Here is a 15,279-nt window from a genome sequence, read left to right on the forward strand (position 1 = left end):
GGGAGACTAATTGGAGCAAGGCCAATACTCCAGTCAAGAACACCAACAAGGGACAGCAACACCTGGATGACTTTGGACAACCACACCAACTTGCCACCCAGACTCATGGAGAGGAGACAGTCGAAAGCCCTGAATGCACAGTGATGTACTAAGACCCCTCTCAGAACTCTCACCCACTTACATCCCTTGGGACTATTGCTGCCCAAGAACACACCCTGAGAAAACTGTGGGAATTGTCACAACCTCCCCCCCTCCCCTCTGAGCCAAGGATTCTGGGCTTGGCCAGGTGCTTCTGGGTCAGGAAACTTGAACTGGAGAGGACTTACATGGGAGGAGGTCATAAGTCTCTGTCAAATCTCCAGAAGTAGCCACAGGGCCCCACTGGCAAGACAAAATGCAAGGATGGGAATGCTTCCTGCTCCTAACTCTCCAGATACCTGTTCAGGTATGGTCTTGAGTGCAAACAGGATGAAGGTGAAGCCTGGCAAAGCCCAAAGTCAACCCAGGTGCTTTGGGACCATGAAGTAGCTACTCTGACTCCAGCTTCTCCTCTCAGAAAGAGAGCAAGTTCCCCTCCTGAGTGCCATCTTGGACCCACCCCCATTTCCATCTAGAAGGACTACAGTGCCGGCCTTCTGAGCCCCTGTGACCACTCACAGTACCCCCTATCTAGGGATACTGTGCTCTTCTGCACAATCTTGTTCCTCACTGGAAGTTTTCCCACAGTTTCTAATGGGTCTTCCTATTTCCTGTCTATCACAATCACTTTCTGAGACACAAATTTAGGCCCTCTGATGCCCCACACTGTCCTTGAGATAGAAACTAAGAAGATGAAGACCCAAGGGGCTGGTTAAGAGACAGACCCCCGGTCTCCACCCATCTGTAAAGTAGGTTAAACAATGGCCCCTCCCTCACAGGACTGCTGCAGGATGGGACTAACCAGAAATCAGAAAAGCTGAGTCACCATGTCACCCAGCAGGTTCTCAGGCTAGCACAGTTCCTCCCTGGGTTCTGGCCAGGCTGAAAGCTACTCCATCCAACATGCCTGCTCTCTCTCCCCTGCTAGAAGTGCCGACAGCCATAGCCCAGCACCATCCTTCAGACTCAGCTCAGCTATGGCTTCCATAGGAAGCCTCCTGTGAAACTCCAATCTACAGCACTATTGTGTCATAAGGTGTTATCTTTCCTTCCTCTCCCCTACAGCCCCAGTTCTTAGCACGTAACAGACACTCAACAAAGACCTGGACCAGCACTGCTGAATGAATCCCAAAGTCTCTATTTTCAGGAACTTCCCCTGGTTCCTGTCATGTCACATACAGGCCTGGGGCATTCAGTTCTCTTGAGAAGACATGAGCACACTTCACTGATTTCAGTGTTCACCCAGCATGTGAGTCAAGGGGCTGAAGGGGGCATCAGTGAATAGTCCAAACCAACAGGACATTTAGAACTTCCTGAGACAAGGCCTCTGCACAAAAGGTCACGAGGTCAGCACAGGGGAGAGAGGGGAGGCTGAGGGTTCTACTCTGCTTGGCACTGGTACACTTGACATGCATATGTGATAATTCACCCACAGTTTTCCTAAGAACACACTGCACAAGGGCCTTGCCAGGGCAAAGTCTCTGATCTAAAATGGCAAGATGGAGACTCAGATGGTGTGATGCTCCTTGTGACGAGGGGTTGCATGTGATGGGGACATTACGAGACACAGGAAAGTCTGGGCTCATCTGAATGAGCAGAGAAGGAAAGCATGTCTCTCGGAAATAGGCAACCTGCAAACCACTCAGAAATAGCGAGTCTTAGTTTTGTTTTTAAAGGGCTTTCCTAGTCCTTGAGTTACCCAGTCCAGGAAGGACTGTGGGTAAGGAAGGAGTGGGTGGGGCTGTCTTGGTCTTACCTCATAGTGGCCAATGGTGTTTAGCTTGGTTATTCCATCTTCAAGAATCACAGAGGAACTGTCAATGTCCAGGAGTTCTTTCTGTCGTGTTCCCACCTGAAGCTCTGAAAAGAGGGAGAGGCATTTGGTTCCCTTCTAAAATCACAGTTCTGTTTTGTTTTTTAAAGGGCTACCTAGTCACTCTTACAATTATTATTAATAATGTTTAATAATGTATTAATAACGTTAAGCTTGAATGATGCGGGGTAGCTTTGTTGGAAGGCGTGGAGACAGCCAGCCAGACAAAAAGCTTTGGGCTGTGTCTAGGACCTAATATTTCAGACCACTGTTCCTGAAACATTACTCTGAGTGAAGCCTGGGAGTGGAGACCCAGAAGACAGTCATCCATCATCGGAAGGATTCGAACCTTCAAAGACTACCTCCAGTATTGCCAGTCCATGTGCGTGTTCATTCATGGAGCACAGCGTGAGCTCTTTTCTCCATGGTTCCTGGGAGTTCCTGTTTACTAAGACATTAACCCAACTAGCACACTACGGCCATTATAGTCAGAAGGGAGCCACAGAGAAGTGTTGTATTTTCTTGAATTCATGCAGTATTTTATGACTTGTTATGTTACTATCAACAATTTAGCAACATGTAAATATCTGGATCTATCTCTCTCTCTCTCTCTCTCTCTCTCTCTCTCTCTCTCTCTCTCTCTCTCAAATCTGGACTTCCTTTTTTTTTTTTTTTTTTTTTTTTGAAAACCTAGCAATGGAGGCTGGGGAGATGATTCAGTTGGTAAAGATACCTGCCTCTCAACATGAAAATCTGAGTTCTGTTCCCAGGACTCACATGGTAGAAGGCAAGAACCAACACTCACGGTTGTCTTCTGTCTCCACAAATGTAAGCGCATATATATGCGCACACATGATAAACAAAAATATAATTAGGTTTTTTCTTCTTTAAATCTAGCAATAGCCAGATGTGGTAATAAGTAGCTCATGCCTGTAAGCGCACCATTCAGGAGGCTGAGGCAGGAGGATCATCACAGGTTCAAGGTTAGCCTGCATTCAGTAGTGAGTTCTAGGTCGGCTAGGGCTGCAACAGTGAGACCCTCTCTCATCTCTCCCTGTCACTCCTCAATCTGGTGACAATGACTCTGTAACAATCCACAAGACAACTTCTGCACAACCCAAATGACTCTGCCGTCTTAGATGACAAGTCTTTCCCAGTTAGGCTAGGCCCTGCTATTTCCAATTCCTAGGTGGTAACATTCTGCATAAATGCTTTCTGTCCATCTGAACACAGTGCCACCAGTTTGTTCTACCCTTGCCTCCCAGCTTCCTGGTTGGGGTTGGGACACCGGTTGGTACAAACCCAAAAGGACCTTGAAGACTCTGCTATGGACTTTCCTGTGGCAAAGAGAACACTGCTGGGCTGTTTCCCTGTGGTTATTACGCTCAGTGTGCCCATGTTCTTTGCGGTCAGAGCCACACACTTGCAAGGTAATATTCAAGTCAAGGAAGCTGATGGTTTGGGTCAGGCATCAGTCCCCTAGATGGGGCTGCCCCTTCTGCTTCTATCTAAGCAAAGGAGCCAAACTCTCTAAGCTGCTGTGTACTCCAGGCCATGCAAGGAAACGGCCCTGGCATAGAGCGGTGTCTAAGCAACCTGCTTTCTTCGAAGCAGGCATTGAAGTTGCTATACACATTTGCATGGCCTCCCCCAAATTTCCCAGGCCTGCCTCCAGGCTTTTCTCAATGGTTTTAGCAGGAGGTTTGATTGGTGGGGGAGGATTTTAATTGCCTGCTTCATGGAGGCCTACAACTGTACATGAAGGGGAGATGAACCTTGTCACGCTGTCTGTCACTGCCACAATTCGACTCTTCCTTCCTGTCCCGTTATCTGTTCTAAAATCCCACAGCAGTCTCTTGGGAGGGTTGCGCTGAGCTCAACTTTAAAATGTTGATGAACATTTGAGAGAAACGGAGCCCTGCTAGCTTGCTCACACATATGCTCTCCTTTGCAATATACCAATAGAGCCCACAAATGAATTCGCAGCAGATGCTGCTTCGTGTTGGGGGAGGACGAAGAATACACTTAATGCAGGATGCTATTAGCAGAGAGAAAGATGACCTTTCCAGCAGGCTGGAGTTAAAACACTGCGGCTGAGCCGCCCACTAATGACACGCTCCCTATCACAACAAACAAATCAAATGCAGTGTGAAGTACAACACATCCAGGAGGGCACAGGCTTTGCACCTTTCTGTCCTTCTTGATGCAGGGTGATTCTATGTGGTCCCTGGGTCACAATCACATTGATTTGCAAATACAGTATTTTAAAAAAAAAAAAAAAAAAAAAAAAAAGGTCTCTCAGAAGGATGATGCTTCCTAGAAAGAATCAAGAAGCTCAAAAGAGAACCAAACAGTTCTTGGGTCCCCAGACGTGGTCTCTGGGAACAATTCGGGCCATATAATTGTCACCAAACAGAAAGAAAGTAGGAGGAAAACTTACCAAGCCCAATCTCATTGAGCTGGAGTCCGTATGGAGAACCATTTTTGCTTAGGAAGGCTTGGAAAATCTTTTCTTTGGCTTGGCCTATGGTATCACAGTCAAGAACGTTGACTGAAATATTCCGACAGACATCTGCACTCTCGTTCTCTGGGATTTTTTCAAAGACGACGTTTAATGCCTGCAAGAATACAAACAGGTTCCCAAGTCTATTAGGTAACTACAGTCTGAAAGGCATTCCTAAGAGGCATGCATGCCTCTGACAGCACATTAGCGAACAGCGGATCACATTATACTACTTTCATCTTTTCTCTATAATCCATCCTTAGCAGTGATAATGGAAGGGAAAACAGAAAGTTAAAACACTCATTACAGAGCAAGCATTGAATAAATATATTGGAGAGGAAAACATATACACACATAAAAATCTGCAAAAAAAAACCCCGGTGATTTCTAATTTCATCCTAAAAGACAGACAGACAGACAGACAGACAGACAGACAGATAGACTTGGAAAGATTCCACAGCAAATGAGCACAGACTGGTGATTATCTTTTTTATTAACAGAACCACAGAGTCCCAGAAGTGATGGTCCAGGTGACAGGAAAGGTTAAGAGGTCCCAGTATTGATCACACCAAAGAGGACGCTGCTTACTATGCAGCATTAATTATGGCAACATTCATCTCCCCTTCCACTTTCAACATCTGCAGTCAGATGTTTCTCAGTCCTCATTAAAATACCGAGATTCCCCACCCTGCACTATTATTCCTGCATTAATTACATTCCGAGCCTTTGCTTGCGTTGTGTCAGTTACTGGTCTCCCAGTGCGGCAAAACCTCAAAATTTAACTAATGGGGGAAGGAAGTCTTTGTGTACGTATGAAAACATAGAACCAGGGAATATTCTGAAAAATAACCTAAGAGCAATTTCAAGTTTACTTTGCCTAAGAACAAATACACAGATCTAAAAATAAAAAAAAAAAAAGAAAAGAAAAGAAAAGAAAAGAAAAGAAAAGAAAAGAAAGAAAGAAAAAAAAAAACCCTCCAAGTTTTACTGGCTACAGATGCTCGGGAGGATGGGTTGATTCTGAGTGAGCAAAGAGGATTTGGTAAGTAGCATAACATGGTCCAGATCCCTTGGCACAGTTATCAGTGAGTTGGGGGACTTGAGTACAGTGTGAAATGCATCATTTTTTGATGTTTGGGGGCCTGGCTTAATGAGGGAGTTTGAAAGGCTCAAATCGTGGGTCCAGAAAGAAAAGAAAAACAGTTCTAATTGCATAGAAGTTCACTGTGGTGTACAGATTTTAGGTCTGGCTAATTTGGGTATGTGGTGTTTTCATTTGGAAGTTTTTATTAATAAAGTTTGTAAGAGAAAATTTGAAAGGAAGAGAAAACAGATATCCTTATGGTTACCTGAAGTGCATATGGGCATGGGGTGGGGGTGGGGAGGGCTGGGTCAGTGGTAGAGAGAGCTTGCCTAGCATTCATGAGACTCTGAATTCCATTCTAACAGCATCTGCCTTCTAATACAGAGGTCAAGGAGACAGCTGCCAGGAGTGCTGCAGAGCTAAAGGATAATGATGGTAATGACTTGTCCAGTTGATATCATCACCACTGTAGCATTAGGTCAGTGTACTTTCATCTAGATGCAGAGACTCAGTCCACGCCGTCCAGGGTGACTGACTGCATGCATAGTGTTTCAGAAGGAAGACCCTACCCACAAAAGGAACCATGTGAGCTCCTGGCTTTAATCCTAGCCCACCACTAGCCAACTGACTCACTTCTCTGGGTCTCTATTTCTCACTTGCAGCAAGTGAATGATGGAAACTGACTTCTGATAGTACCTGATGATGAATAGGCACCACCCTTAGAATCATGACTGGTTGACTCGTACTCAGGGCATATGGCTCACAGACCGCCACAAGGTCATAAGACATCTAAAACTCTGGGCAGGTTCTCAGAGCCATGCATTCTTTAGCAACGGTGTCCCCACTGTAAGTTTCTTAGATGCTGCATGTCTCATTATGGGGGCACAGCAGTTTTAAGGACACCAATGAGGCCTTTGCCTTCATCAATTACCCAAAAGTTCCCTCTCTAAGCACTTTCACCTTAGGATCTAGGATTTCAACACAGGCAGCATTAAAGGGAAGACCTTGCTCTGGGTTACCACATAGAGTTCTAGACCTCATTGTCACATGGTGCTCTGTCCTGAGTACTTTTTGGCTAGCCAGGATTTTACATACATATGGTCATTATGGCTTTTTGTCACAGAAGCTTCAGGAGGCAGCAATTTCAGTGAAACTCAATAGGGCTTCCCCAAGACAGAGAATGAGGCACTGTCAGTGAGAAAGCGGTGCTCATCACACATTGAACTTGACAAGGAACAGATTCTTAACTACTCTGTCTTTAGGAACTTGGGTATTTACAGGCTACCCAGCCTATGGCCTTTTGCTATATATAACACCCAAGACAATATTCATCCCCCTGCAATCTCATTTATGATACAATAGTCACTTTAGTGCAGACCTAGCCAAATGATTTAAACAGGGAAGTGAGTAGAATCTGCACTTTGGAGGTTGACCAGTAGTCTCAATGTGCTCCAAATAAGTTCTTATTCTAAAATGAAGTCACATTTGTCCACTCTCTAAAAAAACTGTGTTCTGGGCAATGCAGCCACAAGCAAGGGGTTCAAAATGCCTTTCCACTCAGGAATGAAAAACAGAAAACACCAGGCAAAGGAGAAAACAGGGGTACCAGGTGAGCGGGACGACTGCAGGCTAGACATCTAGAAGATCCAACACGGCAAACTCATACTCAAGCCCTCTTTCTCACTTTCTCTTTCTTCTTTACAGACATTAGGTCCTCTTGGTATAGAACTGCCAAATGCATTTCAAGACATGCCATTTTTTAATGGGGGAAGGGTGTTTAACTCAAACTCAACGTGAGGAGCATGCTAAACACTAGCCCCCAGCCCTATGGCATACTTCTTTGACTCTTTTAACCCACCAGGCAAAGGTGATTATATTGCTGTTCCAATCCCCACTTTAGAGTGAGGAAACTGAGGCACAGAGAGGTTAATTGCTCCAGGGACAGAGTTTCTAAGTCTGAACATAATGTGTACTTTGTATACCTACTGAGCTGGTGTCAGGGTTCACTGAGCCAGGATGTCCCTTCTAAGCTCTGACCCATCTTCACAGGGCTCTGATGGGCTCCCAGGACCTCTCCTAACCTCCAGGAACCATTTCCTACACCAGCTATAATCAAGGTCTTTAATAGAGCCTTAGCATACCCTGGGAGAGTTAGGAAGCGCATTTGGGAATAAATTCTGTTCCTGTGGCCAGGTCGCTGTATCTTTACCCGTGGCTCTTCATGTCGAGAGTGATGCTATCAAAGGCTTCCAAAATAAATATGAATGGAAAACACCTTTTAATCAGAGCCTCAGCCATCCTGGATCATGAAATAGTTTTATTGGCATTTACAAAATAACATTCTGTTGCTACCTAAAGGGCACCATTGTCTTTAACAATAACACCTCTTTATAGGCAATAAATGTACTTAAAAACATAACCAAAAGGAAAAAAATACCTTAACTGCATGTAAACTGATGTAAATCTGCCACTGCCTCCACAGTTAGATGGGTGGAAAAGAGGTAAAAAGGCATTTTACAGAGTCCACAGGGAATTCTGAGAGTAAATCCAGACACAAATTGATTTGTGTTCATTTTTCATGCTGGCAATACTTCGTGCTCAGACAGTAGTTTCCTAGAATGTGAGTGGAGGCCCCCTTAGGGCTGGCCCGAGTCTTAAAACTCCCACCCAGAGCAGAGACATCCACCTGAGCCTCTCTTCTATGCTGGGGAGAAGTCATTGTCCTCATCGCCTCAGAGTATGGGCATGAAAGGGTTGATCTTTGGCCAATGCCCAATGGTGTCATCTCCAGAGTGGATGTATCACCTGTGCAGCCCCTCCTCTGTGTGCTCCTTGGTGTTGGGGATTGCTTAAAACATGTTCTCAGGTGACCCACAACAGGTATGGGAGACATACCTGTCACCTCAGGACATACGCACTCAGAGAATCCCTTGCATGCAGGCATGCCAGGAGAATGGAAGGCTAATTGGATCATTTAGTCTGGGCCAATTCCATCGGATCTATAGCTCCTTTTCTGACCACCACAAAAGGCCGGTCCTTTGAAGCACATTCTTTCCCTCTATTGGCCCCTCACTTCCTTGGCACAAAATACCAGTGATGCTGAGGTATCATTTGTGGTTGGTGTTAACCTAACCGACAGCCATGAGCAGCAAAAAACCCAATCAGGGTAGAGGAATGGCCTTGGTGGCAGCTCCCTGTCCTCCTCCACCAGGGAGCAGTCATGTGACTAAGCTCTGGACAGGGATACAGAAAAAAGACTCTATCCCAACAACAACAACAACAGCAAAAGGTTGGGGGCGGGGGGTAGGGGAAAGCTATGACAGCCATCTTTTAAGTACAAAGCCATGGCCAAGAGGAGCCAGAGATGGTGATCCTGGATTCTGTTGAAGATGGCTGAGCATATAGCTGTTCCTTAGGTGTGGACAGCACTGGCCTCCAGTCTGAGTTTCAGGTCTCATTGGTCCCATTTTCTCTAACTTGGAGCTGAATGTACCCAAACTAGTGCCCCTCGCTTTGCCAATTTTTAATGGTAGCCAGAGTCATTCACAGACACATTTATTGTGTGTCCATTAGTGTAGGGCATTGTAGATGATACCATTCGCCTCAGCACATATCCAGTTGGAAGCACTGATAAAGTAGGCTAACTGTGAGACAAACATAAGTTCTAAGACTGGGTCTGGTGAGTGTGATAGATGGTTAATCTTGACTGTCAGCCTGACCGCATCCAGGATGAATTAAAAGAGACACATCTTGGCATACCTAGGAGGGATTTGGTTTTTTTTGTTTTGTTTGTTTGTTTTTTTATCTGAAGAGGAAGGCTCACCCCACATGTGGGCAGCACCTTTAAGTGACAGCCCAGATAAAGGAGGTCCTAGGAAACACCTTTGCTTTTTGCTTCACTGCCTTCATGTCTTATTGGTAAGCTCATCTACTCTGCGGCTGCCATCACTACCCGCTCTGCTGATAGAACTCGGTTTCTTCTGACTTCTGATGCACAGTGAAGAACAATCGCTTTCCGGGACTCCCCCCAGGCATTTAGCAGCAAGCGGGGACTGCTGACACATCCAGCCTTCTGGACTGAGCAGCTTACTGGAGAGATAAGCAGTGGGAGGACAGCTGCTGCTGGATTACCCAGACTATGTCACATAAGCTATTGAATCAACCTTCTCTTGATATACACTTATTGCATCAGTTCTGTTCATCTAGGCAGTGGTTCTCAACCTTCCTAATGTGGTGACCCTTTAATACAGTTCCTCATGTCATGGTAATCCCCCAGCCATAACATTATCCAGTTGCTGCTTCATAACTGTAATTTTGCTACCGTTATGAATCATGATGTAAATATCTGATATGCAGAATATTTGATATGCTACCCCAAAGGAGTCATAACCCTCAGGTTGATATCTCTGTTCCAGAGAGCCCTGACTAATAAATAATACGGCCAAGTGGAAACAAGCGCGGTGATTGGAGGGTTCTTGAGGGGGGCATTCACAGGAAAAGAACTTGGGGGAGGCTTTGGGGAGGAGGTTGCATTTGAATAGGTCTGGAAAGGAGGTGAGGAAGGCCTCTGGACAGGAAGAGTCTCAGCTACCAGACTTAGCAGACTGGTGGGCAGCAGGCTTCAATCTTAAGTCAAGAGACCAGACCAAGAAGTGGAGAAAAAGAATTCAATCTCCTTAGAGTGAGAGAGACAGCAGGAAATCTTCCTGGTCCACCTCTACCTTCCCCCAAACCACCACCTGCTGCGAGGGAGAAGCCCTGTGCTATTTTTAAGGGAAGGGAGTGGTAAGGATGGAGTTTCTAATAATAATAACAATAGCCGGCACTTATCGAACACTTACCACATCCCAGCGGCAATGAATCTGCTAATTTCATCGAATCCTCGCAGCTCTGTGAGGTGAGGGACTATTATTAGCCTGGTTTAACAGATGGAGCCGGGGAGATACACTGAGGTCTAGAAGCTTGTCCCAGATTACAGATCTGATAGGGTCACACTTGACTATGTCCAGACTCCCACTGAAATACCAGGAGGCTAGGCATGGTGTTCTCCTTGCTGAGGGTAGTCACTCTACCCTGCTGAGGTTCTCCATCAGTAGACAATGGGTGGGCACACACTGGGCACTAGAGGAGGCTTGACCTTTTGACTCTGGCTTGGCATCAAACCATGCACTATGCATCCTCTGGAATCATGTATGGATCAGCACCACTGTGTATAGCTTGCAGAGTCTCTGGGCATTGTCCTGTCTCCGCTGTTGGATGTGGCCACATGACCACATTCTGGTCAATGACTTTAAATGGATGTGTTATGTGGCAACCCTTGGGAGATGTCCTTGCAAGACAGCTGGTGACCATCTGTTCTTTCTTGTGTAGCCCTGCTGGGGTCCTGCTGTGGCAATTGGAAAGAGGCTGAGGAAGCAGACACCTCATTCCAAGAAGTTACCTGCAGGCATCCCAGAGCAGGGCTGCCCATTCTGGCCCTTCACACTGAGGAGAAATCAGTCTTTCTGCTGCTTGGTCTCAGGCATCTGGACCTCTGTTCTACACAGCTGCACTGCTTCCTAATAGCTGTATACAGAAGAAAGCCATCAGGCAGGCATGGCCATCTGGAGACTCACAGTGCACAGGAGAGGACTGGATCAAAATGGCTGGCCTTTTCCCAGCATGCCTCACGTCAGTCTCTTTTAGGTAGTTGTTCAGGTTTACCTCCTCCTGAGTTTACCAACTCCTCCCCTACCTATCAGGGTATTATCTATCATTTGGTTGTCTGTGACCAGACACAGGAGACACATGTAACCTATACAGAGCTAACACAACACATGGGTACTTCAGATGTGTTTATCATGATGACAGAGCTGGCTAACCTGGCTCTCCTGCCTCACCCATCATCAACAAATAAACAACTGGAAGGACCACAGAAGAGACATCCCTTTAGTGTACCTTAAAGGTGACAAGAAAAAAAAAACTGTCACAAAGAATGGCCACTTCCTCTGTACCAGGAATAGCAGCTGGGTGTTTTATATACATAATTTTCTGACTTTAACACGAGTCAGAAAGGTTACCTACAAAAAACTAAAACGTTAGACTTTTATCACCAACTATTCATAGATGAACAAATAGGCTGACAGGTGGTGACTTGCCCAAAGTCACACAGTGATAGACTGTGACCAGTTTCATACCTAGGACTATCAGAGACTAAACCCCAAGTCTTGGACCCTAGCCCCACAGCACATGGGCAAATAACTACATTCTTACTTAGCTAGTGGTTCTCTCAAGTTTGAGGTCTTGAGGAAACAGAAAAACTGAGGCTTCTTAGGGAAAGGGATGAACTGGATATGGAGAGAGCCCTGTCCCAGGAGAGGTCTATGTCACCTGGTTAGTTCCTCTGACATATCCTTGGCTAACAAGGGCTGGATGTATCTGCATCCTTACTGATAATTCCTATAAAGTCATTGTAAAGGAAGTGTTTTACAAACCAGCAACTTTGTCGTAAATGGTCTTTGAGCAATAATTGTTCTCATTCAATAAAAGCTATAAAATATAGTTCTACTTCCATTTCAGAGCCGAATGAAAGTCAAGAGGAAAGTCTTCTTCATGTACTAAACTCAGAAAGGCTACAGATTGTTCTGTGTAGCCAGCAGTCCAAGCGGCTTCAAAAGTTGTCCGCTCAGCCCTGCGTAAGCCTTCCCTGCCTTCAACTGTCTCCCTAACCCTGTGTTCACCCGCCTTCCACCATGTCCAGTCCCCTCTCCTTGTCGAATCAAGGACAGACAGCCCCCATCTAGGGTTTCTGCTCTAACAGAATTACAGTGGGCAGAGACGTGTGGAAGAAAGCCTTTTGTCCTCTGAACAAGACAAGGTGGTGAAGACAATGTCCCCACTGTGTTTCTGTGACCAGTTTCTCTAAACTTACAACACTTGCACATCCTAGAATGGAGAAAACAAAGATTTGTGGATACTTTGCCAAGTACTTTCAGGTTAGCGGGAAGATTCTAGATTCCACCCCTCCTTCAGGTGTCAGTTTAAGAGCTGGCAAATTATCTACAGAGAGGATCCGTTAGAAAATATTTAAGGCTTTGAGGTTTATATGGTCTTTGGTGCAACTAGTTAACACTTCCTGCCATTGTTAGCCAAGAGCCAACCAGGCATAATACAGAAATAAATACACAGAGCTATGTTCCAATAAAGCTTTATTCATAAAAACAGTCAAGGGGCATCATTTGGCCCCAGGCTATTGACCAATAATTTCTGATATATATATATATCAGATCACCATCTTCAAACGGAAAATGACAAAACCAAAAAGACAAACCTAGAAAATTAATTTTGTTTCTACCATGCTTTACAATACCACTCTCCTATTCAGATAGTGACCAGGCCTGCCTCTGCTTAACTTCCCAGCTCAGATGATATGGGATGTGTTCAGAGTGTTGCCCATAGTCAAAGCAACTATTTTGTAAAGAGATATAAATAATGAAGAAGAATTAACTTGAACCACCGAAATGAAAATTAAATACTTTTGTACTGAGATAACTCAATTATTCCTCTAATTCCAAAAGGATAGGCATGAAGAGAAAGACCACGAAGAGGAGCGGCACTGAAAGCACTCATTTAAAGTTAATTTTTCATTTTCCACAGCTTGCCATCGACCAGGGAACGACTTACCTAACACGATTATGAATAATGGTTTCACTCTTTGATCAGGAAGCTAACTATGAAGCTAGTAACGGTTTCAGTATTATCTCAAGTCATAATGGAAATGATTTGCACTATGGTAGAAAGAAAAAAAAAGAGCTTAAGAATTGTTAATTAACTTTACTGTTTCTCCACAAATGCTAGGAGTATTAAAAACAAGATTGCTGAAGTGCAAACATCAGGGCTTAATGAACAATGGGATGTAATTGAAGTAACAGAGAATGGCTTAATCGGGACAGTGGGTTGTTTAATTACGGGGATAATGGATCTTCTGCAAGGACAAGCTAAAATGGAACGGAAGGGGTTTGAGAGAGGTAAGGAGAACACACAGAAACTCCTGCCATGTGTAGCCAGTGTGGTGTTAGATAGAGAATGTTGCAGTAAACATGCCTGTCCCCAAACGGTAACCACTGGGGAGCAGGCCGAACCTTCCGCAAATCACAACAGAAGCATTAGCGTTTCTGCAGGCGTGTCCCTGGGCTTTGTCAAGAATTTCTAATAATCTTAAAGACTTTCGTATAGATATGAGAAAGAGTGTAATAATGTGTTTGTCGGAACTCTGTTTCCCAGGGTGCCAAGATGCTATCTCTCCGATACAGCAGACTGGCAGGCTCATTTCCTGGGTTTAAGAGTTCAAAAAACCATTTCTCGCTTAACTTTGATTACAAGTCAAACTTCTCCTGCTAATTCAGCACGCCTGTTACGAGTTATTGGTTTTTCTCATCTCCTCTTGAAGCTGAGGCAAATGTCCCTTCTCCCATGTGGTATACTTTCCTGGAACTGAACTCCTCCAAGTTGCAAGCCCTCTGCTCTACAACCATGCTCTCAACTTACAGGAGAGTGGGCGAGGGCCAGGTGCTCACCCAAAACACTATTTAGCAAGCTCTCAATTTTGCTGTGTGTGTGTGTGGGGGGGGGGGAACAGAGGATCAATAGGTTTTGCTCCCACTTCTGGCTGTCAACTCTGAACTCTTGAATGGGTGTGTGTGGTGTACACATGCATGTCACACATGTGTGAGGGACTGTGTGGAGGTCAGAGGTTAGCAGTCTTCTCTTCTGCTTCTCTTTCAGTCAGGATCTCATGTAATAATCTAGACTGGCCTGGAACTTGTTATGTGGATGACTCTGAACTGAAATTACAATTATTTATTAATTTATGTGTGCATGTGGAGGGCAGAGACTGACTTGCAGGGACAGGCCCCGCCCTTCTACCATGTGGGTCCCAAGGACTGAAGCCAGGTTGCCAGGCTTAGCAGCAAGCTCAGTTAGCAGCTGAGCCATCTTGCCAGCATGAAGTCTTTCTGCATCACCTCTTCACCCTCTTCATCTTGTTTTTGGAGACAGTATCCTTTTCTGAACCCGGATCTAAAGGAAAGTTTTCATCCCTAGCCCTGGGGTTACAGGTACGCCACAGCGACTAATGTTAACACGGGTATTGGAGACTTGAACTCGTGTCATCAGGCTTGTACAGTAAACCCTTTACCTTTAAGGCATCTCTCCACACATTAAAGGAAGTCTAGGGTGTCCTATGGGGATAAGCCTTCCCCACTAAGCATCCAAGAGTGGACTGAGATTGGAGCCATTTGACTTGGCAGATGCCAGCCTGGGCCACCAGATACTAGAGCCAGGGTGGTTATGAAGGGCTTAGTGAAGGCAAGTCAGAGGCATTATGCTCTCAAGATGTGTGTGCTGAAGGACGCCTGACTTCCCAGAACGGTTTGGTAGTATAATGGTTTTAAATAGGAGAAACTGGCAGCGTGTCTCTATGTTCTAGAAAACACCCTACACCTCAGAGAGAAAACATTCTAACCCAGGAGGTGCGAAACCTAACTCAGAGTTTGTTGTGTGAGGCGCTGTTTCTGAGCAATGCATCCAAATGGGCTTTTTCTCCAAGGGGGTCCTGCCATGGCACCAGCTTCTTCTATTTCAAGTTGCTCCCGTGACTCTTCTAGAGCTTTCTAATGTTCCTTGATAGCACACACACACACACACACACACACACACACACGTTCCAGTTTGTTCACAACACCTTGGATTCCAATTACATAA

General features: G+C 45.2%; 1 protein-coding gene across 2 annotated transcripts in view; it reads right to left on the reverse strand.

The window, feature by feature from the left end:
• The window catches only part of Plxnc1 (plexin C1), a 154,710-nt gene that overhangs the window by 18,076 nt on the left and 121,355 nt on the right, over positions 1-15,279 (reverse strand). For both annotated transcript variants that reach the window (XM_076920039.1, XM_076920040.1), the window contains exons 22-23: positions 4,392-4,569; positions 1,895-1,998 (exon numbers count right to left, since the gene is read on the reverse strand). In XM_076920039.1, the coding sequence (XP_076776154.1) occupies positions 1,895-1,998; positions 4,392-4,569 (282 nt within the window). The remainder of the gene's footprint in view (positions 1-1,894; positions 1,999-4,391; positions 4,570-15,279) is intronic.

Source organism: Arvicanthis niloticus, chromosome 22 (assembly GCF_011762505.2).
Source record: "Arvicanthis niloticus isolate mArvNil1 chromosome 22, mArvNil1.pat.X, whole genome shotgun sequence".
Taxonomy (NCBI): Eukaryota; Metazoa; Chordata; class Mammalia; order Rodentia; family Muridae; genus Arvicanthis; species Arvicanthis niloticus.